Source organism: Pararge aegeria, chromosome 24 (genome assembly GCF_905163445.1).
Source record: "Pararge aegeria chromosome 24, ilParAegt1.1, whole genome shotgun sequence".
NCBI lineage: Eukaryota > Metazoa > Arthropoda > Insecta > Lepidoptera > Nymphalidae > Pararge > Pararge aegeria.
Window position 1 is genome coordinate 8,273,561 of NC_053203.1, and position 25,404 is coordinate 8,298,964.

General features: G+C 34.1%; 1 protein-coding gene and 1 pseudogene across 5 annotated transcripts in view; both read left to right on the plus strand.

Annotated features, from left to right (window-relative positions):
• LOC120634481 overlaps nt 1-25,404 on the plus strand; it is a 156,435-nt gene that overhangs the window by 87,233 nt on the left and 43,798 nt on the right. For all 5 annotated transcript variants that reach the window (XM_039905105.1, XM_039905104.1, XM_039905102.1 and 2 more), the window contains 3 exons: nt 23,383-23,465; nt 23,772-24,669; nt 25,103-25,265. In XM_039905105.1, coding sequence (XP_039761039.1) covers nt 23,811-24,669; nt 25,103-25,265 — 1,022 coding nt within the window. In that variant the 5' untranslated portion in view covers nt 23,383-23,465; nt 23,772-23,810. The remainder of the gene's footprint in view (nt 1-23,382; nt 23,466-23,771; nt 24,670-25,102; nt 25,266-25,404) is intronic.
• LOC120634686 lies at nt 8,201-8,298 on the plus strand (annotated as a pseudogene).

A 25,404-nucleotide genomic window follows, 5' to 3' on the forward strand; every position in this document is an offset into this window, starting at 1 on the left:
ATGCCATCCATTACAAAAGCCACCATTTATTGTACACATATTTCATTCTCTTGTCCAATTACTCATATATTTGTGATATTGTTTTCTTTTTTGGACCCATTAACTGGTGTTTAACTGCGAGTTCTATGCGTTTTTTTGTTTGTTTTATTAGCCCTTTTACACGTTTCACATGTTTACCGGCTAGGCTGCTAGTCAAGAAATATTGTGATGATGGATCTGTCATTCATTTTTATTTATCTACTTATCTTTTTATTCTTGACTCATAATGATAGGGAAGAGTTTTTTGTAATTTGGTGTATCGAGTGTCACCGGCGAGGTGACACTCGAAAGACGTGTGAAGTTCACGATTGCACTGGGCCAGCGTGGTGGACTACGGCCCTTGTTATTGTAGCAAGAGACCTGTACCCTGTATTGGGCCAGAATTGGGTTGTTAAGAATAAGATGATGATAAATAAATAATAGATAAATATACTACGACAATACACACATCGCCATCTAGCCCCAAAGTAAGCGTAGCTTGTGTTATGGGTACTGAGATAGCTGATGAATACTTTTTTATGAATATAATACACATAAATACTTATAATATACAGATAAACACCCAGACACTGAAAAACATTCATATTCATCACACAAACATTTTCCAGTTGTGGGAATCGAACCCACGACCTTGGACTCAGAAAGCAGGTTCGCTGCATACTGCGCCACTAGGCCGTCAAAATTCAATGATGAAATCGATTTACAGGACATCGTACCGTGACACTTAATCATTCCGTAGTGCGGCGTTTTTGTTTTCCTAATTTAACGTCTAATCATATTTGGCAAAAATAACATCAAAACGGACCCAATAAATCGATGGGAGCTGTTAATTCAATAATGTGGCACATTAATTATTTTCCGTAATCAAGTCCGTATAACAAATTTCTTGTCTACCTACACTGGCCATCTGCATAATTGATGCATACTTAAACCTGTATCATGAATTGGGTATGTAGATATATCTGTGTGTTCTGTTAAAATTCGGTTACTTTTTTTACCTCCGTCAAACTGTAGAACAGTTTGTTGACGGGATCAGCTCTCTTATAATATGAAGTACAATAAATTATTGGAAATTATTATTTTAACTTATAATAAGATGGGTAACAAGTAATGTTATAGATTATTCTGAAGATTATAACTGCTTTATTTGGAATAGGTTAGCCCGCTACCATTTTAGACTGCATCTCTTACGACTATGTGAGATTGGAGTCAAGGGCTAACGTGTAATAGAATAAAAAAAACACTTCCTACTCTCAGTAAATAATGTTTTTTGTATACTCAGATAAGATGTCGAGAATATTTGTAAAAAAACATCAAGTTACAGTCTCACTGCTGGGCACAATATCCGACTCCAATCTCCAATTCGGGTGAGTGGGCTCGAACGATTATTATATCTTATAGGTAATAGCTAATATTTGAAATTAAGAACATGAATTTTTAAAATCCAGACTGCTAAATATCTTGTCCAATCCAGACCATAAAACAAAATCATTTGTTGAGCAAATAAAAAATACAACTTTTGTTGGTTCTTTTTAAGTAGGCGTTTTACAGGTAGGTGCTTTATAGGTAAAGTTTTTGGTTGCATATTATCTGCACAGTTCATGACCATAACTAATATTTCCGCTTAACATCGTAAACACTCGTAAAATGGAAGTGAAACCGAAAAAATCACCTAAGCGAAATAGGTAGTCTACAAGAAATCGCCGATGGCTGGCAATAAATAACGACAGAAAATGTAACGTTTTAAAATTAATATCTTATAGAAAACATCTAATACACTCTACCTACGCATGTAACTAATTAAATTATGTAGTCGTTGGTTACAAATCAGTACAGATTATACTTGGTTATATTATGTTTTAATAATATGAGACGTCCATTACTCATTGACATGCTTATTTTAATTAGAGGGCTCAGTAAACTTAATTTAGAAAGTGTATATTATTATTTTGTTAAATAGGTAACATAAAGTTTACAATATGTTTTATGAAAAAAAAAATAGAAATGTATCCTGTCTGCAAAAATCCTTGGTGTCATAATCTTATTCTTTAAAAACTAAAAATTTCACTCGATACCCATGCTTAGGGAGTTGTGAAAAAATATCTAATCCGCCATTTTGTGGCCGCAACCATCATGCGATTTTCATCAAACATAGCTAATATCACCTTTTTTTTAAACTTACTTTTCTTACGTTGATGCTCAGTTATAGCATTAGTAAATCCTAACCAGGAACTAGCGCAGTGGGCAGCGACCCTGCTTTCTGGGTCCAAGGCCGTGGGTTCGAATATCAAGACAATATTTGTGTGATGAACATGAATGTTCTTCAATGTCTGTGTGTTTATCTATATATTATGAGTATTTATGTATATTATTCATAAAAAATATTCATCTTAGTACCCATAACACAAGCTACGCTTAATTTGGGATTAGATGGCGATGTGTGTATTGTCGTAGAATATTTATTTATTTATTTAAAAATAAAATAAAAATTAAAGACCTGGTCTGGGGGCGCCACATTTGCATGACAGTACATTCAACAGAGTAAGTGTATAGAAATACATAATTTCATTTTTTATCCACAACATGACCAGGTTTTTATTTTCCTGGTCAGGAAAATACCCACCCATCTATTTTATGATAGGTAAAAGGGACCAAAACTCTTTGCCATAGGCATGTAACAACAATGGCTACCCTTCTCATATTTCCCTTCAAAGTTTAAACTATCAACAGGTGGTATTCTTTTTTTTAAATAAAAAAGCGTATTCTTTGATACAATTCAAAAAAGGAATGTCGTGTCGAGCTTCGTTATAAGTCAGCGAACGATCCACAAGTGATCATTATAGGCCGTAAAGTCGCCGATAAAACAGATTAGCGCTGTTTGAATATTCAAACATTCGAATATTTAATACCGTGGACTTGTGTGCAGACATTATATAAAATGGTTGATGTGTTAATTCATGGCTGACAGTGATCGAACTTATTTATATCTATACTAATATTATAAAGACAAAAAAAATAGTTTGTTTGTTTGTTTAAAGTGTAATTGATATAGGTACTTTGGTTTTTAATCATTCTTTCACGATTAGAAAACTACTTTTTCCAGAACTAGCATAGGCATTACATTATATTGTGTACATTTAATTTCAGCCTGAAAAAATGGTATTAGAAAACAAGGCGGAAGATAAAAAAATCGCGATTCATTTGCGTGAACTGTCCAATTGGCCAGTCATAGAAAATACTGGTATTTAGTCGATTAAAAAAAAAACAGCCAAAACTGATACCTATATATTATAAATATGGCAAAATAATGATTTTTTTTCAAAAATAATTAAATATAACATGACATTATTAGTTGTGGAATAAATATAATTACAATAAATTTTCATTTCATTACCTAGAAAATATTACGTAGTGTTGTTACAGTAATTTTATAAAGTGGGTAAATAATTGAACTTTTGATAATTATAAATTCATATTGGCCAAGAAATAATTAAAAAAATGTTTATGACATTGAATTGGTGGGTATTTCGATATAAATACGACTGCATTATCGATTCAGTCCTGTATGGACTCCAACGATGCAAAGATACCTCCCGGTGTCTTTAGTCGTTTATCAGTAAATTGTATAGCAAAAGTGATTTAATATACTACTAACGTAACAAGCTCACTGTATAGCAAGTTATAAGGACCCATAGTTTAAGAGATAATATTAAATAATCAAATCGCAAGAGCGCGCAGTTAAAAATGTGAAGAGACTACGCCTTATAACAGTTCGTTAAGACCCATAGTCGACGTAGGTGAAAACGCATGGCATAGCTAGTTAATAATGTAGTTAGTATAACACGGCGTAGCGTCTACGAGATTCGTAGCTCTTCGTAATAACTGCACGGAGGCGGAGACTAACGACTTCTACGTACTACATGGTACTACTGTATGCAAAATTGGTTCCGGTAATTATTGGATTTCAAAATTACACCTTTTCTCTGTCTTATCTCATATCGTATTCTTATATATCATTATTTTATAAATGCGTAAGCATATATGTTTGTTTATTCTTGTTTGTTACATATGTTTCGAACACTTCACCAAATTTGATGACAATATATCTATAAAATTTAAGACATATAGTATATGAAAATAAATAAAAGGGTAGGTAGATACCATCAATAGCCTAATACAAACAGACAAAAAACAGGTACAGAAAATAGTTAGTTGGTGCATATATATATATATACCCATAAAATATATATATTTCATTAATTAAATATATACATATAATATATAAAAAACAATATGGTGGTAATTTTCCATATTTGTTTACTTAAAACTAAAGCAACCGATCCAACAAAGGTTCCAAGTTATTTTAAATGGTAACGTGATTCATGATTACGTAATTCGGAACTAAAACGATTAAAAATGGTAGCCCAATTAAACGTGCGAGCGTAATATTAGATATTACATACCACTTCAAACTCCAAGCAAAGACTCAGGGAATTACAGAGGGGCGAAATCTTATCATAATAATTAAGCCATAAAGCAGTAGCGTAACAGCGTAGTGAAAAGCTTAATTTTTCCAAATATTATATCAGCATCGTTAATGTTAACAGCGTTACTTGAAAACTACATACAAATTTGGCAAATTTAATTAACTCCGTCGTTGAAACTAACTCGAAACTAGACCTGGTTGGGAGGTTTGTACATTTAACACTAATATTTGTTAGTCAATGCTTTTTATTGACTGCCTTATAAGCACAAGTTTTATGAGTCTTAAAACGCTACAAAAGTTAGTTACCTCGCTCTTTTAAAAATTGCAATACAAGTTTATTATCGTTTCTATTCCTCTCCAACTGCTGGCCACAGCACTACTCTCTCATTTTCTCTTTAAAGAGGGATTTTGAGCTTTCCACGTTGCTGCGTTGTTAGTGATTAAGATGCATTCACCCACACGGGGTTTTTTTTTACACGTACAACGGACGGTTCAGGCCTACCAAGTACAGAGACAGGGCCAGGAAAAGAAGACAGAAAAATTGACAATTTGGGTAATCTAGATTTGGTATTGAGATATTGAGAAAACAAAAATCATCAGACAATATTTTAGTTAAACTGACAAAATTCGAATTTAAATAATGGCATATTTAAGCCTACCCGTTGTCTATATAAATCACGTTTTCACCGTCTATCTTTTTCCCCAATCTGTGAGCCAAAGTGGTTAACCGTCCGTACCGAATACCGAAACTAATCTATTAAACGCTGTCATCTCAAAGCGTACAACCTAAAGTAGTATTCCTCTTTTATAAATTAAAAAAAAAAACGTATACAGACAAAAAGTTCCATAAAGACCATAGACTCGTGCTTAGCTAAGATAATTATTATAAAAGCTCTATTACCGAGTTACTCTACGTGTCTAATATAATTTATTTAAATGATCTGTACACGAAATATGGGTAAAATTTTTCAATGTAACTTTGACAGATGCCCTTGGCGGTTTACCTTTCGATGTGTGCGTTGCCTGAATTGAATAAAAGAAAAAAAGAGTAATTTTCGTATCTAATTATGTTCCACGTTCAAAATAGACTATAACACAGCCGAAGTAAGAATCATTTGCAAAGTTGCTTAAGTAACTGTTCTCTTATTATAGCATACACTAACATATTTGTATGAAGATATATGACAAAGATATATATAGTCTTACTAAAACATAAATTTTTCCTCCTTTCAACGATTAGAAAGAGAAAAAAAGTCGTAATGAACAATTTTTATCCGATACCAAAGAGCAAATCGATTTTAAAAATCCTCGCCCAGTCGCATTCACATCTAATAAATCTTAAAAAACCGAATCCTGCCCGAAAAATGATTAAAAAGAAACGAAAAAATTAAAAGCGGTAGTCGGCCATAAAAAAGGAATTAAAAATTCAAATAAAAGAATGGATTCCTTTAAGATAATGCTTATTCATTCCACATTTAAAATCAAATTTTCAAATAAAGGCGAGGCGACCGATCGAGCGCGACCGAGCGAGATAAACGTATAACGGACCACGTAACAGAGAGAGACAGATAGCGTGTTATGATTGACAGTTGAGAACGGTTAGCCTTGAAATATTTGAAACATTATATTATTATGAAGTACACTATCTTCGTTGAGCACACGAGCAGAACGGCCATTTGTTTATTTGAAGTAAAAGCTCGATAACGAGCTTTTTATTGCTCACATCTGGGCACATTTTCGGCTTTGATTTATTTATTGCTACACTTTGTTTATACCTACACTAGGTAATAAAATTCTATATTTTATTTGAGGATTCATATTTTATATTTTACTCAAAAGTTGTTAAACTCAATAGGTATCGATTGCCAGAGTCGCAGGTTCAAATCCTGTCGGTTCGGAAAATTTTTATATGCATTTTCAATTTATAAAACTTATTCGTCTATTTCAACAAATATATTCAACTTAAGTAATGATGAGTTTGTTTGAAAGCGGTTGGATCCGTTTGATTTAAGACAACTAGAATAAACTAAACTTTCTAAATATCAGATTCAAAATAGGTTTATCGAAGGAGCCACTGCTGAATTTCTGATTAGCTTCGTTTCGATAGGTTCTGTTCATCCAAACTTATATATCACTGCAAATAGATAAATTTATCGTTTCAAAAGTGCATACAAAAAAGGTGTATTTGCAAAAGGCTATTTGAAATAAATGAATTTTGTATTTGACTGGATCTGAAGTGTTATTAAAAAATAATTTCTCTTTTTAGCGATAAGTCCGATGTGCTCGCAAGCAAGCCTCTCATTACCCGTATGTATAATGACGTGGTCGCCGCTAGATGTTCGTTTTTAGAAACGTCGAGTTTCTCCGGAACACGTTTTAAATCATAATTCGAACGCCATTTTTGAATTAGAACGTTGACTTTTTAAATCTTATTCTGTAATCTTTGGCCCGTAATATGTTTGAGTAACAACTTTAAAATGCAAATAATTTATTTTATGCTTTTAAACTAGATTTTGATTATTAGTTCTTTTGATGCAAATTAAAAATTCAGTGGTTTAAATCTGACCTATAGTACACTTTTAAAATCTCAAGTCTGCCTATTATAAATTTTCCAAAGAGTATTGTTAAGAAATGACCCGATGAACTCCACACCACATATAGAACGCCATTTATTTATTAAGGTAATCACAAATGGCAAGTCCAATACAAAATATTTTTTTTTCTGACTTCCTTTTTTTTATGCACCCCTGGTATTAAGCCAAACAAAACAAAAAAGAGGATATAACAACCTCGTCTAACTTGTAGGAAATACGTGCGTTTTAAGCAAACAAATATAATATTTGAATGTTTTTAGTGTCTGGGTATATTATAAATATGTATGTATTATATTCATCTATTATCCTGGTACTAATAACACAAGCTACGCTTACTTTGGGGCTAGATAGCGATTTGTGTATAGTCGTAATATTACCTATATAAAAATCACTTGCGTTTGCAGTGAAGGAAAGCAACTATAACCCTGCATCCCTGAAAGTTCTCAAAAAGCGTATTAAGTCCACCAATCTGCACTGGGCCAGTGTGGTGGACTACGGCTTAATCCGCATTCCAAGAAAAGACACGTGCCACGTGGTTCGGTAATTGTTTGATTATGATAAAACTCTTTTCAGCTATAACAGTGGGCGAGACCTAGACGCTGACTCCTCACAATACCTCATTATTTTACATAATGCAAGAACTCCACATATTGTTTTACAATAACAAAGTCGACAAATTCCATCCAGATGAATTCCTTAGTATGCATCGCCACACAATACTGGGGTGTCGGGTTACGTAAACAATTGTCACAGTACTTATTAACAATTATGCGATGCCTCAAAAATATGTTATATATAAACAAATGAAACACGATAAGTATGTAGCTCGTGAATTAATTGTCGTAATACAGACAGAAGGAATGTGAGTGAAAATTTGTGTGCATGCTTTCATAAAATCAGCATGATTTAAAAGTCGTTTAATCCATTCTAATATTATTTCTTTGTTTGTTTGTCGTACATTGACGTCCTAAGTAACCAATAAACTTTTTAGTATAGAGTTAGTTGAAAGGTCGGAGGTAATATAGGCTACTTTTATTCCAGGAAAAAAGGGGTTTCCATGTGATATGTAAAAACCCGTAATAAGACTCACTTCATAGGATCATTTCTATAGTAAGGTCTTCACGAGTAATAAACTTAATATTATTACTTAATAAAGTGTACATATCAGAAGTATACTGATTCGATTGTATAGGTTTATTTTGCTAGCAGCAATTTTTTTTTTAAATAATTATAAATTACCATAAGTCTAGCCGAAATAATAAAAACGCATTAAAATCACTTACGTTATTTCGATTTTTTCTTCTTAAAGACTTTACTCAATTGCTTTAGTTCAGTCATGCACATAATTACACTAAACTAATTTCAAAATGGCGGTTTTGACATACATGGAAATTATTCTGCCAACTTTAGTTGCGGTTGCTATTGCAGTTTATTAATCGTGAAATAAAATACTTTATTATATATAGCACTCACAGAAAAAAAAATTACTCAGAGGTCACGAATAAGCGCAAGTAATGAATAAGCATTTGGTAAAATAGATACTCCCCTCGCGTGGGAAAAAGTTTTTATCAATTTTAATCCAGAAGTAGACTGTTTTAGGCTATATTGAGGATAAAACAGACAGTCACTTTGCAGTGCTCTTTTTGCATGTCACGACTAATACCTACGTAGCTCTTGTCAACGAATTAAGCTCAGACCTACCACGATTACCGAACAAAGAAAAAATAAAGAACCTACGCACAAATCTGCGAATCGAGACTAATCAAACGTAACCTAACACTCCAGATATAAACAAAACTGTTATTGTTATATAGAGGACCTCAGTTTCTTCTCAGAACCGTCCGCCATATCAAAACATACGTAATAACGTGACACTCGATTAAACAATTGCCAAAGTGAATTAAACTCTAAAATAAACTTATTAAAGTCGCACAGAGTTTTTAATGTAAACAAAAATAATTTGGTCGTAATAAGATTTGAATTTAAGTGGAAATATTAGAAATTGGAACGCGTGCGTTAACAGACATATCGTTTGCAGTTCTGAGAATATCACATGAGCTTTATTGTGAAATATAATAAAGGTTAGATTACTAAAGCTTTTGTCTTGTAAGGTGTAGAATAGGTGTTTGTTTTGCAATTCTGAACGCAAGTGTCCCTTTACAGTTTTATTATTACTAAAAATTTTGTTTTATATTTCTATCTGCTTAATTAACTTTTGGTGTAATGGTGACATGTTTGTTTTTTTGTGGAATTCAGCATTTACACTTTACACAAAATTATAATAGAAGCACTGCCCACGCCATGTTTGTCCGATCAATATTAATAAAGCGAACGCGCGTAATTGTGACTGTTTTATTGTTATTATTGGATATTGTTTGGACCAAGGTTGGCACAAAAAAGGCTTGTCCAACATTTATGGGTGACTGTTAACACTTTTATGGATTTAGTTTGGACGTGCTGAGGATAATGTGGCCCTTACAGTTGAATATTGGCTTCGCGTGATGTGTATGCGATTAAATATTATATTACGTATTTATTTCATCGATGTGTCATCAACTGCAGTTTACTAATATATATGAATAAATATATATGTCTTTATAAATATATGCGATTACATATGCAGTTAAATATATATAGGAATAATTGACGGACCGAACCGATGGCCCACCTAATGTTAAGGGGAAAACCGTCGCCTATAAATAGAAAAACTTTTCGCAGGACATGGAAACCTGAGGTACGCCTTAGGTTAATGGACAGGAAAAGAATTAAAAAGAAATCTTAAATTTCCCCTGTCAAGATCGAACCTGGGACCTGCAATTATGACAACATACCGCTCAGCCAGGGCGGTTAAAAAAAACATTAAAATAGATAACACTACGAAAATATTCCTAATTTATTTATACTTTAAGTAAAATAATATTGTTAACACAATTATATATATATATATATATGCTTATATATATTTATCAAAAGTTAGTTTTTACTAAACACCTTTCGTGATTTCTGTGACTTAGGGAATAAAAATTAACTATAACTGGACGGCCGATTGGCGCAGTTTGCAGCGACCCTGCTTTCTGAGTCTAAGGCCGTGGGTTCGATTCCCACAACTGGAAAATGTTTGTGTGATGAGCATGAATGTGTTTCAGTGTCTGGGTGTTTATATGTATATTTATGTATATTATTCATAAAAATATTCATCAGTCATGTCAGTACCCATAACACAAGCTACGCTTACTTTGGGGCTAGATGGAGATGTGTGTATTGTCGTAGTATATAAATTATATAAATTGCTTTAAATATGTAGCTTTCACTATACAATACCGGTAACACGCCACAGAAGAGGAAATAAATAGTTTTTGTCACTTCATAAAATGAGCATGATAAAAATCCGAAAACAAATATCTTATTTACTATATTATAAATTAAAATTGGCCAAACTTATGATGAATAATAAATAATTAATTATGAATCTCCTAACTAAGGTATACTTACCTGTTGAGCACAAGATGTCTGAGTGTGTACCAGTGTTCCGTAAAGATATTTTCCCATTGCTTAATATTTTCAATAAGACAGGCAAGAAAAAATTTACTATATTATCTATGTAAATACCTAAAATGATCTCTGTAAAGCTATAGCAAGATGGCCGAAGGACAACGGAAGTTGGTTAATAGGTTCTGTTTAAAATTACATAAGTAATTCGGTTACACGAATTTTATTGTGCAGTGCCGTAATAAAGGCTTTTTACGATTTAATAAAATTATAAACCACGCCTCATTATTGCTACGTGTGTTATAATCACACTAGTTTTTGTCAACTGGTACGCCCGGGTTTAGTTCTTTGTGTAAATGTTTCCACTGAAATTTATCTACATCGTAAATTGGTATATCAAAGTGCCATACCGAAGGATGTTATACATATTTTTAATGCAATGGTTTTGTTTTAAAACTGGAATGCCCGTTTTTTTTTTGTTTATATACAAGGGATGGTAAGCGGTGATGCAGCCTAAGGTGGAACGCGCTTGCCTAGAAGATGACTCTTCACGCCGTCATATATCAAATAAAATATAAATGACAATATGAGATGGTGATAAGAAAAATAACAACCGGTTAAATTTGTTGTGGGCTTCTTCTTAGACCAGGGCGCGTTTGGAACCCTCGTAGCTTTAGTTTTAAGTTGACGTATTTAGTTATCGCCATCAACTAGTGTTGCCCAAATGCAAGAACAAGACGAGACTTAGCCAGTCTTGGTCTTGGTCTTGCGCCAATACACCTGGTCTTGGTCTTGGTTTTGGTCTTGCGCTCCCAGTCTTGGTCTTGGTCTTGGTCTTGCAGCAAGAGTCTTGCAAGTCTTGCAATTACCTATTAGTCTATTACTATTTATTAAAGTTTACTTTAAATCTTAGAAAAACGTATTAGAATTGGAACATTGTGAGCTTGAATTAACATAGCCATAGTAAACATCAAGCAGATTAATAAATAACTGAAGATTTGATAAGAAATTCGAAAAATCAACTGACCTATATGTCGTTTTCCATGGAAGTAACTGTTTCTTAATAAACATTTATGATTTATAAGCTTACATTTGCTAAAACATGTAAAAAAACAAATTAATTACAATAACTTGACTGTATTTTAAAGAACAATACTTATCTGTCTAGAAAGAGATTGAACCCTCAACTTATAAGAAATTTAATAAAAGAGTTTTACGATTTATCATTTATTTGAATAAAAAATAAAATACAACACAAATCAACAGCTTTATCATTAGGTTATGATACTTTATATCAATTCTTTTGACAAAGAATTAATACAAAGTAACCATCTGGCTGACTCATCACTTAACCTATTTCTATGTTTTCTAATTACTAATGATGCTTTAGAAAATAACCTCTCAGCAGGTACTGAAGTTGCAGGTATTGAGAGAAAATCACGGGCCATTTTTGATAAAATCGGATACTCTGTCTCATGCGTCCTCCACCAATCTAAAATGTCTTCCGAGCTGGCAGTTCTTGGTTTTCTCAGGTACTCCTCCAACTCGTCTATCACTAAGCCTTGAAGACAAGATCCAGATGACGTCGAGGGACATTCATAGAGTTTATCAAAGTCTATTACGTCTTCATCTTCATCACATACTTTATTGTCTTTTTCTGGTAATTCCAGAGATTTGTTCAGTGAGTGTAGACTTTTATATTCTTCATAAAGTTCATTGAACTTGCGCAGACTTTCTGTTTTAAGTTGCTTCCCCCACATTGTCAGGTCAAAAGTCTGAGCCTTATGCCTTGGGTCTAAAATTAAAGAAGTACAATAAATCCAGTTGCTCTTCTTGTAATGTTTAAGCATTTTGTCTCGAGCTGCTTGGAAAGCTAGAATGAGCCTTTCGTCCACTTCAGATCGATTAGGTTTCTCATCTAACTGTTTTACCATGGATTCAATTTTATCTAGCAAGAGATTAAATGATACAATGACTAGCGGTAACGTAACATATTTGTCTCCACCAAGTTTTGTACTTAAAAGTTTAAAGTTTATTAGAAATTTATGTAATTTTTCGAGTACCTGCCATTCATTAGCTGTGATTTGAAAATCATTCAATTCGGTGACAGAACTGCACAATATGTCAATGCCCGCTCTCACTTTTAAACCAAATCCAATCATATCATGTGTGGAATTCCATCTCGTTGGACAGTCAAGAATGGCATTTAGATTTGATGGCACGCCAGCTGCTTCACAAGCAGACTGAAACTTCTTCTTCACTATCTCACTTCTTTTTATTTTACTGGAAATACTGCGTAACTTTGTTACAGATGTACGCGAGTCAGCAATATTTGGTGCAGATTCTTCATCTTCCTCATCCTCAGTTTCGTCTGCATAGTCTTCGTACTGCTGATCTTGCGCGTTAGTGTCAGACTCACAGTGTAATGCTAAGGTCTTTAATAAATCTTGTACACCAAGGTTTAAAATGTGAGCAAAGCACCGGAAATGTTGATTGTCTGAATCAAAGTGTGGCGGCAGCCAGTTCATACATAAATTTGGTATTTGCAGTTGCGTTGTCGACCGTGATACCTTGTATTTTATCAATTATGCCATATTCCAATAAACATTCATGGAAAATCGTTGCAATATCTTCCCCAGTATGTCGACCGCGTGATGGTATAAAATCAAGAACTACAGATCGATACTTCCATTCGTTGTCTATATAATGAATAGTAACCCCGTAGTAACTCCTACCAGCAATTGACGTCCACCCATCAATGGTAAACGACATTTTAGATGATAATGGTTGAAGTCGTTCCTTGAGATTCAATTGGAGCTCTTCAAATCGCTCTTTGACTTTCCTTCTAAGTGTAGACCTTTTAGGAAACACCATATTAGGGCAAATACGTCGAAAATATACTTGTGTAGCTTCGTCATCGAAAAATGAGAAGGGAAGATATTTTTTCACCACCCAATCAACTGTAGCTGTCGTGATGTTGTCACTGCTGTTTTCCGACTGAAACAAAACAATAAATCTTGTGTTATTATTTAAAACATACTAGGTTTGAGCGTATAAGAGGAGGAGGTTTGTTGTTGTTAAATCGAGAAAATCGTTAAATTGATATTTGTTATATTAAGGTTGCACTGTACTGTAATTTACCAAAATAAAGTACTTAGTTGTTACTGGCCGATTAAATGAAAATATGGGTGTTTATAAAAAATATTTAAGACGATAATTACATACTTAATATGTCGCACCCCTAGATGAAAACACCACTAACTCAAAAATACTTACGTAAGTTAATGGCGTTTTTGAAAGTATCGCATGAATAGCTACGCGGAGTTAAAATTCTTTTAACTGTTAAAAAAATATTCTTACCTGTCCACTTCTTCCAGCGGTTACTAAAAAGCTTGTGATATCTCCACTTAATTTTGGTTTAACAGGAAGAAATATTTCTGATTCCTTTTTGTGGAAAGTCATTAGATGTTTCCTTAAGCCTGAAGTGTTTCTGTTTTTCATTTTTATTTCAATCTTTTTATGTTGGCACAATTTACACAAGGCAGTTTGGGATGCATAAATTATTTCGAAAAACTCCTCAAATTTGCTTTTGAGTCTTTTAGATCTGTGACTCAAACTCTCGTTACTCGGACTAGAATAATTTGAATCTTCGTCACTCATATTAAATTGTACACGTGATACGTTTTTAGAAAACAACGAGAATTAGTAAAAACAATTATTAAGTTAGAATCGAAGCACAGCTCAATTGGAATTGACTGGAATTAAAATAATTCCTTCATTTATAGTACGTTTCCTTGCTTTTTACCGCGCCGCCTCGCCACGTGCCGGCTCTATGAAAAGGATGCCGCCGCAAATCGAACGATGCCGCGTGCGGCGTACAAACACACACTAAATATTACCTACTTGTACAGACGCGACCCGTGAATAAAATATATGTAAAGAATTAGTGCCAATCACTATTCTTTACATATAAGTGAATGTTTTGGCGTGCATCTATACTAATATTATAAAGCTGAAGAGTTCGTTTGTATGTTTGATGACAGAAGTTTTAAAATAAATAAATAAATCCTGAACGTCACTATACCTCCAAAGTTACTATTCCTCGTGGACGAAGTCGCGGGCACAGCTAGTAAATACTTACTCTCATCATCTCTCTCAGAGATATTCGAACACTTTTTTGCTATTTTTTCTTGTAAAAACTTAAGAAATATAATGACTAAATGTACAATAATAGTACCTAAGTAATTAGTTTAAAACCATATAAGTAATCAATATTATAATTACTTACTAGAATGAATTATTATGACATCTACTACCTATCCTCACCATTTTATCCTAATCATAATACTACTTGCGTGATCAGTATAATGTATTCATTTTCATTCTAAGCACTCTGAAACTTATTTATTCTTTGGAACACCTGTAGGTACTCTTAAAATTCGAAATTATTTTGCATGAATAGTGTCAAATGTTATGATTTCGGCGCGGCGGCAACGATTGTTTTAGATTTCAAAAGAAGCCGCCGGCGCGTGTATCATAACCATGTACTTCCGAAAAGCGGCAAATTTCTTTGAGAAGTAAGTACAAAACCTTTGATGCCGCATTATCAAAGTGCCGATGGTTAAAACATAACTATGCATGCACTCAGTTTGATTTTAATAGATATTTTTTTATTCGCTATGTTTATGGTATTAGTCGTAATGCGCATAGGTCCAGTTTTTCATATTCTTTGATATAGTTTTTTGCGTCTCATAGAATTCCTAAGCGTACCTACCTACCTATACACCGAACTGTTACACCTAACTACTCCGTGAAATAGCGCTAAGTCCTAGCTGCAAGACGCAAGAGTCTTGCAGGCTATGTCTTGTTCTTGCTCAAGTCTTGCACGGTCAGTCTTGGTCTTGGTCTTGCTAAAAATACGCGGTCTTGTTCTTGGTCTTGGTCTTGCAAAAACGCAAGAACAAGACCAAGACTGCAAGACCAAGACGGAATTTGGGCAACACTACCATCAACTCACTTCTATGTTATATTTTACGTGTAATGTACGCATCAAAAGTGCCACAAAAATATCTACTACTACTAAACCTGATCGAACTTGGCACCCTCGAAAGGAAATTCTTATCCACTACACTATAACCAATCGGTTTCCCTTGTTTTCCTAATCCTAAGGTTGCCTGGAAGAGATCGCTACTAAGCGATAAGGCCGCCGCATTGTATCCTACTTTGTAAGTTTATTTTCGTTGTGTCCATTGTTTTTTTTTCCTATTTGTGGTGTACAAATAAAGTGTATAAATAAATAAATAAATATGACGAAATCTGTAATTATAAATGCAATTACAATTCCATTTTATCAGTGACCTTTTGCACTTCGCTTAGTGAAACAGTTTTGTTTTGACCAAGTTTTGGACAATGCAATTGATTGCTTCTTTTGTTCTCCTTATTCAAAATCGTAGTATAGAACTTTTATATCATTCTAATGGACATATAGATGCATTTTTATACGTATAAAACCATTTAAATGCGTCGATATCGGTAAGTACAATTCTTAACTTGAACTGGAAACTACTAGAAGTAAACTGCAATAATTTTTTATTTATTAGAATATTATTATATTATATAGAAATTATTAAGATGCATATTACTTGTTGGTAGATACATTATACATGGCAATTCAATAAATATTGATTTAACTGTGTAGATATTTTGATATGCATTCTTATGTGCGATTTTCTTATATACCTATCTACGAGTGTAGCTTAGAAGAAAGAAGACGAGAGAGAGAGTTCTAGAAATAAAGCTTACACCTCCGTCACCTTTCTCCCTTCACTTCAAATGATAAGCTCGAATCTGACAGTCGCAGGTCATCACGATATCCTGATAGCAATCGCACTGGTCACTCTGTAGGTGATTTATACAATCTTACGTGTTACGCCCTGTCTAACACCATCAACAGACATGCCAACTTTAACATGAAGTCACTACACACTGTCCCACGCCTATTTTATACTGGCAGCAGACTTTTTCGCATGTCTATATAATCATCGCAATATTATGAATTTTTTAATAACCTTAATCCGTGCATCTCTAAACCAACACAAAAGTAATGTCCTAGTATCCACCATTTTATGAATAATCTCGGGGGAAAGAGCTGGTTTTACTTATCACAGATAAAAAAATTTAGGAGAGCCAGTTCGAAGGCGATATGTACAATTTTGATGAAAGAAATAAACGATTATTATTATTTTGTCCAACAGTGGACGTCTGTTAATTGTTGTTCTGATGATGACATGAATGGGCAACTCAAGTTGATAGCTGCATGGTGGGTCTAAGCTCTTCCATTTCTTCTTAAAAAAGAGCAATAAAACATTATGTCTTTAACATAATGTAACATATCATATCGGAAAATTTCTAGATACTTCAATGCTTCTCCGCTTCACGCCTGATCATCCCTGATAATAGACTTTAGTTAAGTCTACGTTCGGGACCTAAGATGGGATCAATTTATTGAATCTATACTGTATTCTGAATCCCTAAATCTTAACTAACTGTTGATAATAATTATGGTATAGATTGCTTTAGCCAATCCAATTGGCACATCTGTAGAGGCCTTAACGTATTCCGCCCGATCTGTGTAGTAGCAGACACTAGACATAACGCTTGCAGAGGTCAGATGGCAATCGCTCCAAAAAGAACTGGTAACCTCACAGTGCGGGTTACGAAACACGAAATATCTCATGACTAACTGTATATTGGTATTTTTATCTACAACGTAACAGAAATTGCATATGCGTTTAGCGAAGGATGTATTTCTGTTTGTATGAATGAATTAATATAGTTATATTGTACACAACTTAAAGTACATAAAAACAGTCATAAAACAGCGTGCCAGGCTTCCTCCCAGCGAAAATTCAGAAATTATAACTTCGAAAATTTACTGTGTCAGAAATCGAACCAAAATTGTATGTTTGCTACAATTTTTCTGGAAAACAAGTAAGTCAAATTTTGATGGGCTTTCAACAGGACCTTAACGCAGCCTGCAGTTGATCGTCACGTAACAAAAATAGTTTACCCCATCTTGCGAAGCGTTCGGTTCCTTCCGGCGTAGTTCGGATATCATCGTCAAGTGCTCACAGTCATACTTTTGTATAGTAACTATGTTCTGATAGTCATAAATTATTGCTCTAACCAGGTTGCTCTTCTAATAATTTAAAATGACATTGTGAGATGGTGATAACAAAAAAAAAACACCCGGCTAAGTTTGTTGTGGGCTTCTTCTTAGACCAGGACGCGTTTGGAACCCTCGTAGCTTTAGTTTTAAGTTTAGGAATGTGGTTATCGCCATCATCTCACTACCGTGTGGTTCTTATGTACGCATCAAAAGTGCCACCTATGGGCCTACTTGAATAAAGATATTTTTGACTTTGACTTTGACATAGTAGAGTTGGTAGGACAGTAGCCCCTAGATCGCAGGCCGTTTTTCTTGTTTACATCATTTTCCTGAAAACAATAGCCCTCTTGCTATTGTTTTCAGGAAAATATGCTTACATTACTACTATCATGTTAAAATATATGTTTTATATGTTACGCTCGTATTAATTTTGGACTATTTATGTATATATCTTTAAATATATATTTTTTGTGTGCGTGTGTATGTCACTGAACTCCTAGACGGCTGGACCGAATGGAATAATTGTTTTGGGATACGTTTGGGTGGCACCCTGGATGGTTTAGATTCACAAATTAGCCCGACAGATGGCGCTGTAGTCCGCTGGTTTATGTATATTATTATGTTTATTGTCACAAGTGTAGCTTAAAAAGCTTATAACATGGATAAACAAAAACAATTTCTCAAATTTTTTTCATCATCGGAAACTCAAAGGAATTTTGATTTGATTCCGGTTCACCTGTGCACGAAACAGAAAACAGAAGAGGCAAGAATTCATTTTTTAACATGCTAAGTAAAATTAGGAATTTATTATCTCTATGAAAAAAGTCCGTATACAGCAAGTATTATTTTTTTAATTCGGTTCACCAACAGCTTTACATTTCAAAAAATAACAATTTAAACTAGCTTATACAGTATAAAGACATAATGTTCAGCTACTTATAGGTAAAAAACGCATGCAAATAAATAGTGTTAAACTAGCTTAAAACTACACAAACAATACAAAGGTATATTTAATACAAGCAATGTAAGTATCAAAGCTTTCTTCACTGACTAAATAACAATCTATTGTTTAACCGAAACCCACTGATTTGACACTTCAGCGATCGAACTGTCAAACCTTGTGATGTGACAGCTGGAGACGGGATTTTATCGATATGTGTCAATCGGCATTTTCGGGAACCCGTTTCGATAAGATTTAGCCTTATGAACAAATGTGAGGCAACCAACCACATACTGACTTATAAACCCGTTAATGAGTGTTTGTTTAGTTATCTGTGATTTGTTTTTAAAGCTATTACTGTTTAAATTATAACGGACATCTCACGTCTTAATAGTCTGTGCTCTAATACAACAAAAAGGTGGACACTTAATATCGATACGAAGTTTCTTTCAACCTTTTAACAGAATACAAACATTTGTAATGTTAAAAATGGAGTCTTAATTTTTTTTACTAATAAGCTATGGTTTAAAAATGGTAATTTTAGGCTTATATAATTTTAGGGATTCAAAAACAGAAATAAGTACACTCGTCTGTGAAGATAACGATTTTGCTTTCTCTTTTAGTACCTACTTCTCGGTTCTAATGTGCAGAAAAGCCTAACTTTTTATATATTAGACATAGACTACAATAATAAGTGTTCTGTTATTTAAGAAGATAGTTTATTGTATAATATTGTGTATCTAAGAGAACATCTTATTCAATAAATAGAAATATTTTTTACCACATCAATTCAAAAGTTTTTTTTTATTTCAAATAAAGATTCAGTAGCTTAAAAAAATGGAAACTTACGAAATATATGTGCCGTTAGCTAAATTTTATTGTTCAAAAACATACATTTACAAAGTTTTTTTACAACAGTAACACATAAAACACTCGTCGGGTCGAGCAATTTTTTCCGGCATCAATTTAATTCTTTACTCAGAAAAATGATTTATTAAATATTTAACGAACTGCCAACAAAAACTTGAAGAATACAATTTGTGTTCGCCATTTTGTTAATATGTACCTACCTATCAAAGAGATTCACCTAAAGTAGAGCGGATATTGTGTCACCATCATCACCATCCTATTATCCACCTAGGCATCCACTGAGACAAAAAAGAGAAAGATGGAAAAACTTTATTCAATCAAAACAAAAAGAGAATACACAACAAGATGGGCAGTGGACGCTGGATGAAGGGAATATACTAATATACAACTCTCCACACTGTTCCAATTTGGTTTGCTATTAATACCATATTTTTAAGAGGAGTTAAAAATAATAATAATAAAATCATTTATTCACACAATTATTAAATAGTAACAGAAATAATAGTTTAATACTATATTTGGTTGAATCACTGATACCTAAACGGAATAAAAACACGTACTATAGAGATATGAGTCCTCTCCCCTGTACAATTATATTAGATACAAACACGTAAGACTTACTTTATTTTGGATGAACAAAAGGAAAAAAGGTCCAGACCTGCACAAACTTATAGACCCATACAGAGTCCGAACTTCTTTCAAATATAGAACTTTAAGTTACTTATTTTGAATTAAATGGCTCTTTTACGTTAACACACTTATTAGATTTAACGAAGATAACGTGGTATGCTTTTACCCAGTCATGAACTGTACGCCACGAATTATTCCCTTATTGCTAAATTAAGTTACTCGTAAAGTATTAAATAAGCTGTTAAAACAATAATTAAGTTTATAGTTAATTATATACGAGCTTCTTTCTTGTCTTTGACTTTTATCTTTGTATTATGTGGCACTTACACTTTACAGTTTAAATATCTACGGCACCTAAATTATTTGAATGATAGCATATTTCTGTGTAAAAAAATCGTGAATTTGCATAATAAAATTTGCATTCAATGAAAAACTTATTACCCGTTTATTATCGTACGTAGGTCCATATATATTTAAGACGTGAGTTTATGTACATATTTTGAGACTCATAATTTACTCGATGGTGTAGTGGTGAAAATATACGAAATAGGTTAGCAAGTCCGGAATTCTATTTTTAATTAGATGATCTTGAATGCTGATAAGTAAATTAATATCTATTCGGTATAGTGGCTAGCTAGGCACCATGAGGTCCTGTGTTTGATTGATTGACTGTGAGATGGTGATAAAAAAAAATACCCGGCTAAGTTTGTTGTGGGCCCTTCTTAGACTAGGGGGCATTTGGAACCCTCCTAGCTTTAGTTTGAAGTCAACAGATATGGATATAAAGATCACATCGCAATAGTCGAGGCATATATGTATGAACGCTTCATAAGTGCCTGTGTTATGCCTACATGAATTAAGAATTTTTAAATTTTGATTCGGGTTCAGGACAACACCCCTTTGTTTTATGACAGGTGAAGCTTATGCTCAGTATATTCATGCCTGTGAAGCGTACTCGTTCATCTGAAAAAATAGCATCACCCTCTTTTTCGTAGTCGCGTAAAAACCTGTACGCCAATAAAAACTTACCAATTTCATCATGGACATTGAATATGTTATTTTTTCTCGCGCTCCGCTTAAAGCAATCTCGTTTTCTCGAAAATAGATCTAATATGTTGAATATAATTAATTTCATAGCGAGTTGATCGATGCGTGATACTCGAAATACTCGCCGCGGCCGTTTTTTTGTATCATTATCTTTAAATTACGGGCGAATTACGTCAATTCGCCTAGAAAACGGAACGGTGTATTACATGGTCAAAGAGCAAGTGGGAAAATATAAGTTGCTACTTGATTAAATACATTTCTAAGTTAATAAATTGATGAGAATGGGTTTCAAAAATCTAAATAACAGTAACTTAGTGCTACCTACTCGTACTACTACTGCTACTAAGTATTAAAGTAGCTCTTTTCTGACGCTTAAAGTAGTACGAGTATGTAGACTTAAGGAATATAACGGAAAACGGGCAGCAGTGCTACATCCACTGCAGTGGCGTGCACTTCATACATGTACAAAAGCACTGCATACCCTAAAATTTTAATATAGCCCGTATAAGAGGAGGATTTTTTCCATTTTATGAAATTTTCCTGCTGTATGCATACCCTGGTAAGAAACCCAGTGCACACAGTAGAGGGTATGCAGATTACATAAAATGAAAAAAATCTACGAGTTATAAAAAACTTAAGGATAGGTATTGTGAGAGTTATAAAAAGCCTACCCTTAAGTCTGACTTAATATAACTCATTTTATATCATCTGCATACCCTGTGCAAACCCTCTATGCACGCCACTGATCCTCTGCAGTCACGAACCGTGGTATGATGGACAAATCCTGCCGGTGGGAGGGGCCTTTGGTCCAGCAGTGAACAGCTATTGATGAGAGTATCGCACCTCGTGTTTACTGTGTCTACTGCAACTCGTTTGATATTGTGTCTTTTAAACAGGGATACATGTATTTACCTTTATCAAGTACCTGCTTTAATTTGACCACCGCCTCCCATACTATTTTATATTGTATCGGTTTACGCGATTCTGGCATGTTAGTCAAATTTGTTTACAGCACTTAATTCCTTGGCCACTTCTAAACATTTAATCATAAGCGGCGATCTTGCTCTGTAATAATATAGAATTACCAAACTAGAGTAATTACCTACCTACACGTTTTTCTTTATTACTATAGATTACGAAATTATTAAGTTTCTTGAATAATACATTATATTTCTTTATACCGTTAAGTTCATTATGGCTTTAACTTAATTCCTCTTAGATATTCTACTAATCTGTAACGGTCACCACCATCATCACATCAACCGATTGCCGGCCCACTACAGAGTACGGGTCTCCTCCCACAATGAGTAGGGGTTAAGGCTGTAGTCCACCACGCTCCCCCAGTGCAGATTGGTGGACTCCACACACCTTTGAGAACATTATGTAGAACTCTCAGGCAGGATATTCCCTCACGATCTTTTCCTTTACTGTTGAAGCAAGTGATATTTGAATTTTTTTAAACGCACATAACGTAGAAAAGTTAGAGGCGCGTGCTGGGAAGTCCAGCTCCTACCCAATGCGCTCTCACCGCTTCATCTGTACTGATATTTAAATTTAAATATAATATATATATCAGACTCTAAATTACTTATTGTAACTTTTGAAAAGTTTATGCGTTTACTTAATAATATAATCTAGAGTCAAAACATTTCTTAACTGTATTGCTTTCTTGGTGTAAAATTTTACTATTCCTTTTCTCTTCATCCTAAGCCTTTTCATAACCTACCGCTGCGATACCACTTCTCTCTTATAGAGCTTGTACCCACCATTCTGCAAATTTAAATTCAAATTTGATTTATTTCAAGTAGACCGTAGTAGTAATATAAGCAACGTCAAGTATGTTTGTTTGTAGTGACTCTACCACTGGTTCGGAAGGCAGATTCTACCGAGAAGAAGCCGGCAAGAAACAATCATTGTTCTATCTTGTGTGAGATGAAAGTGGAGCGGTTTGTTTCCAGGCAACCTTGTCATTAAGAAATTCATCAATAGTATAGTAACGGAAGCGATGTATTAAATAAGTTTTTATACATTCTTTAAAATTATGTAACGGTAAATCTAATATGCATAATGCTTGTTGGTAATTGTTTGTCATTAATCAAATTTTTATTTATTGTTTCAGGTGCAAACGTTGGCTGATTTTGAAGACTGAACAAATATGTACGAAGCCAACTAGGATGTAACTTTCAACAAACCAGCTCCTTGGTAAGTTTCGTCTATAAGGTCAAAGGTGAACGACCATTAGGGATCAAAGCTGCAATTAAAACAAAAATCAATACAGTTTTATTATTTTACAAACAGCAGCGAGAAAATTTTAAATTGAATTCAAAACATTCTACAGTATTCAGCTAATCTCACTGTCAACAAAGGGCTATTGTCTCCTCCGGACACATTGTCTCCATTTAAAACGAACGAAAATGAATCACTGTTATTATTGGACGCTAAAATGTGTTGAATTCAAATTTGATTGTTTGTAATCTCGCGAAAGTAGCTGACTCTGTATTGTTACAGGTCGGACTTGCCTCGAGTCGCGGTGACCAGAGTCCAGAGATGACTACTGCGATGGCAGCCCACCAGGAATCGATACACGAAAGACTTCAAGCTGGGCCGGAGGAACCTTTGTATATGCACCATGCAACCGAGTGGAATACCGACGCTTCTGACCACCAGGAAGAACACAGCACGGACATGTCGTCATACTACAACATGCCAAAAAGAAATAAGAGAAAGAACTTCAAACCAAGATGTGCTCCCAACACAACGACCTTCTCTGATGAATCAAACGGTGCCAATTGTGAACTACCCAGTCCTATAAATGGAAGGACAACACCCGAACAAGCAGAAGATGAAACAGATGAAGGGAATTACGCTAAAATAGGTGTAAAGAACTTTAGTTTACTAAAGAGTGGTGCTGTTGACCTGAGTCGAAGATTAAGTACCGATTCAAATGAAAACTTAGACACAAATTACCAAAACAACTTGTCAGAAGACAAAAAGGTGGACTCCTTTCAGCGTTCCTACATACACAGCTTACAAATAAACCAGGACACTGAGAGGGATCGTACCGTCTTAAATTTTAGTAATTTACAAAATAAAACCTTCTGTGCCAAAAATCCATTTGCTATATCTCAGTTAATAAAGACTAACTCTCCGCCTAGAAGAAGGGATTCAGATAGTGATGATGAAGGAAAAGAGCAAGATGTCAATACAAATGCAAGATTAGAAAATCAACAAGTTGTAGAGCCAAATGAGCCTCAGCAAAACGGTGATGCTTCAAACGCTACAAATAGAATTTTAAGGGACTACGCCATGAATACGATGAAGGAGTTACTAGGAATCTATGGTCTGTCGTCGAATGAAGTTGCTGATGCTATAAGTGGCCAAATATTAGCACTGCAGGCACTTCAAGGTAAGAGCACTTATTTTTGTCACTATTATATCTGTTAAGTTTTTAGAAGTCGAAATGTTTATAAATATTTGCAGTGCTGAGCTTGATATTTCTTTAATCAGTTTTTATGCGAAACGATAAAAAAGTTCTGCATAACTTGTTTTATTGAAAATGAAAACAACCACAGAACTATTTTTCTGGTCAATTACTGGGATAGTGTACTTATCTATTTTTGGAACTAGTGATTATCGTTTTTTTAATCAGAAAACGATTTAGAAAATGTTGTTTAAATTAAATTTGTGACGTTAGAAAACTGCATTTTTTTAATTAGAAATCAGTAACCCAGATCTAATTGAAATCTTAAAGGCTTTTCTCTCATAACAATTATTTCTTGATATTTTTGCCTAAAATGTTACTCTTTAACTGCTTCTAACCACTGATTTCTCTACAACAGTTCCCAAACCATTTACCGAACTACCTCGAAGTCTAAAACGACGCCACGACTCAGGAGATGGAACCGATAGAAGCCTTCGACGATCTTCATCAGCAACAGAGGATGAAGGGTCTACCAATATTACTCCACCAAAAACTCCGGACAACTATATTAAATCTACAATGTAAGTATTTTTTGGAACTTAATTATTTTAACTTACGTTGGTGCCCAAGCAAAGTGTTGGTCGGCACCCAACGAGCTGGAAAGACGACATTAAACGAGTTGCTAGAAGCCGCTGGCAACCAAAGATTGTGTACTTGGAA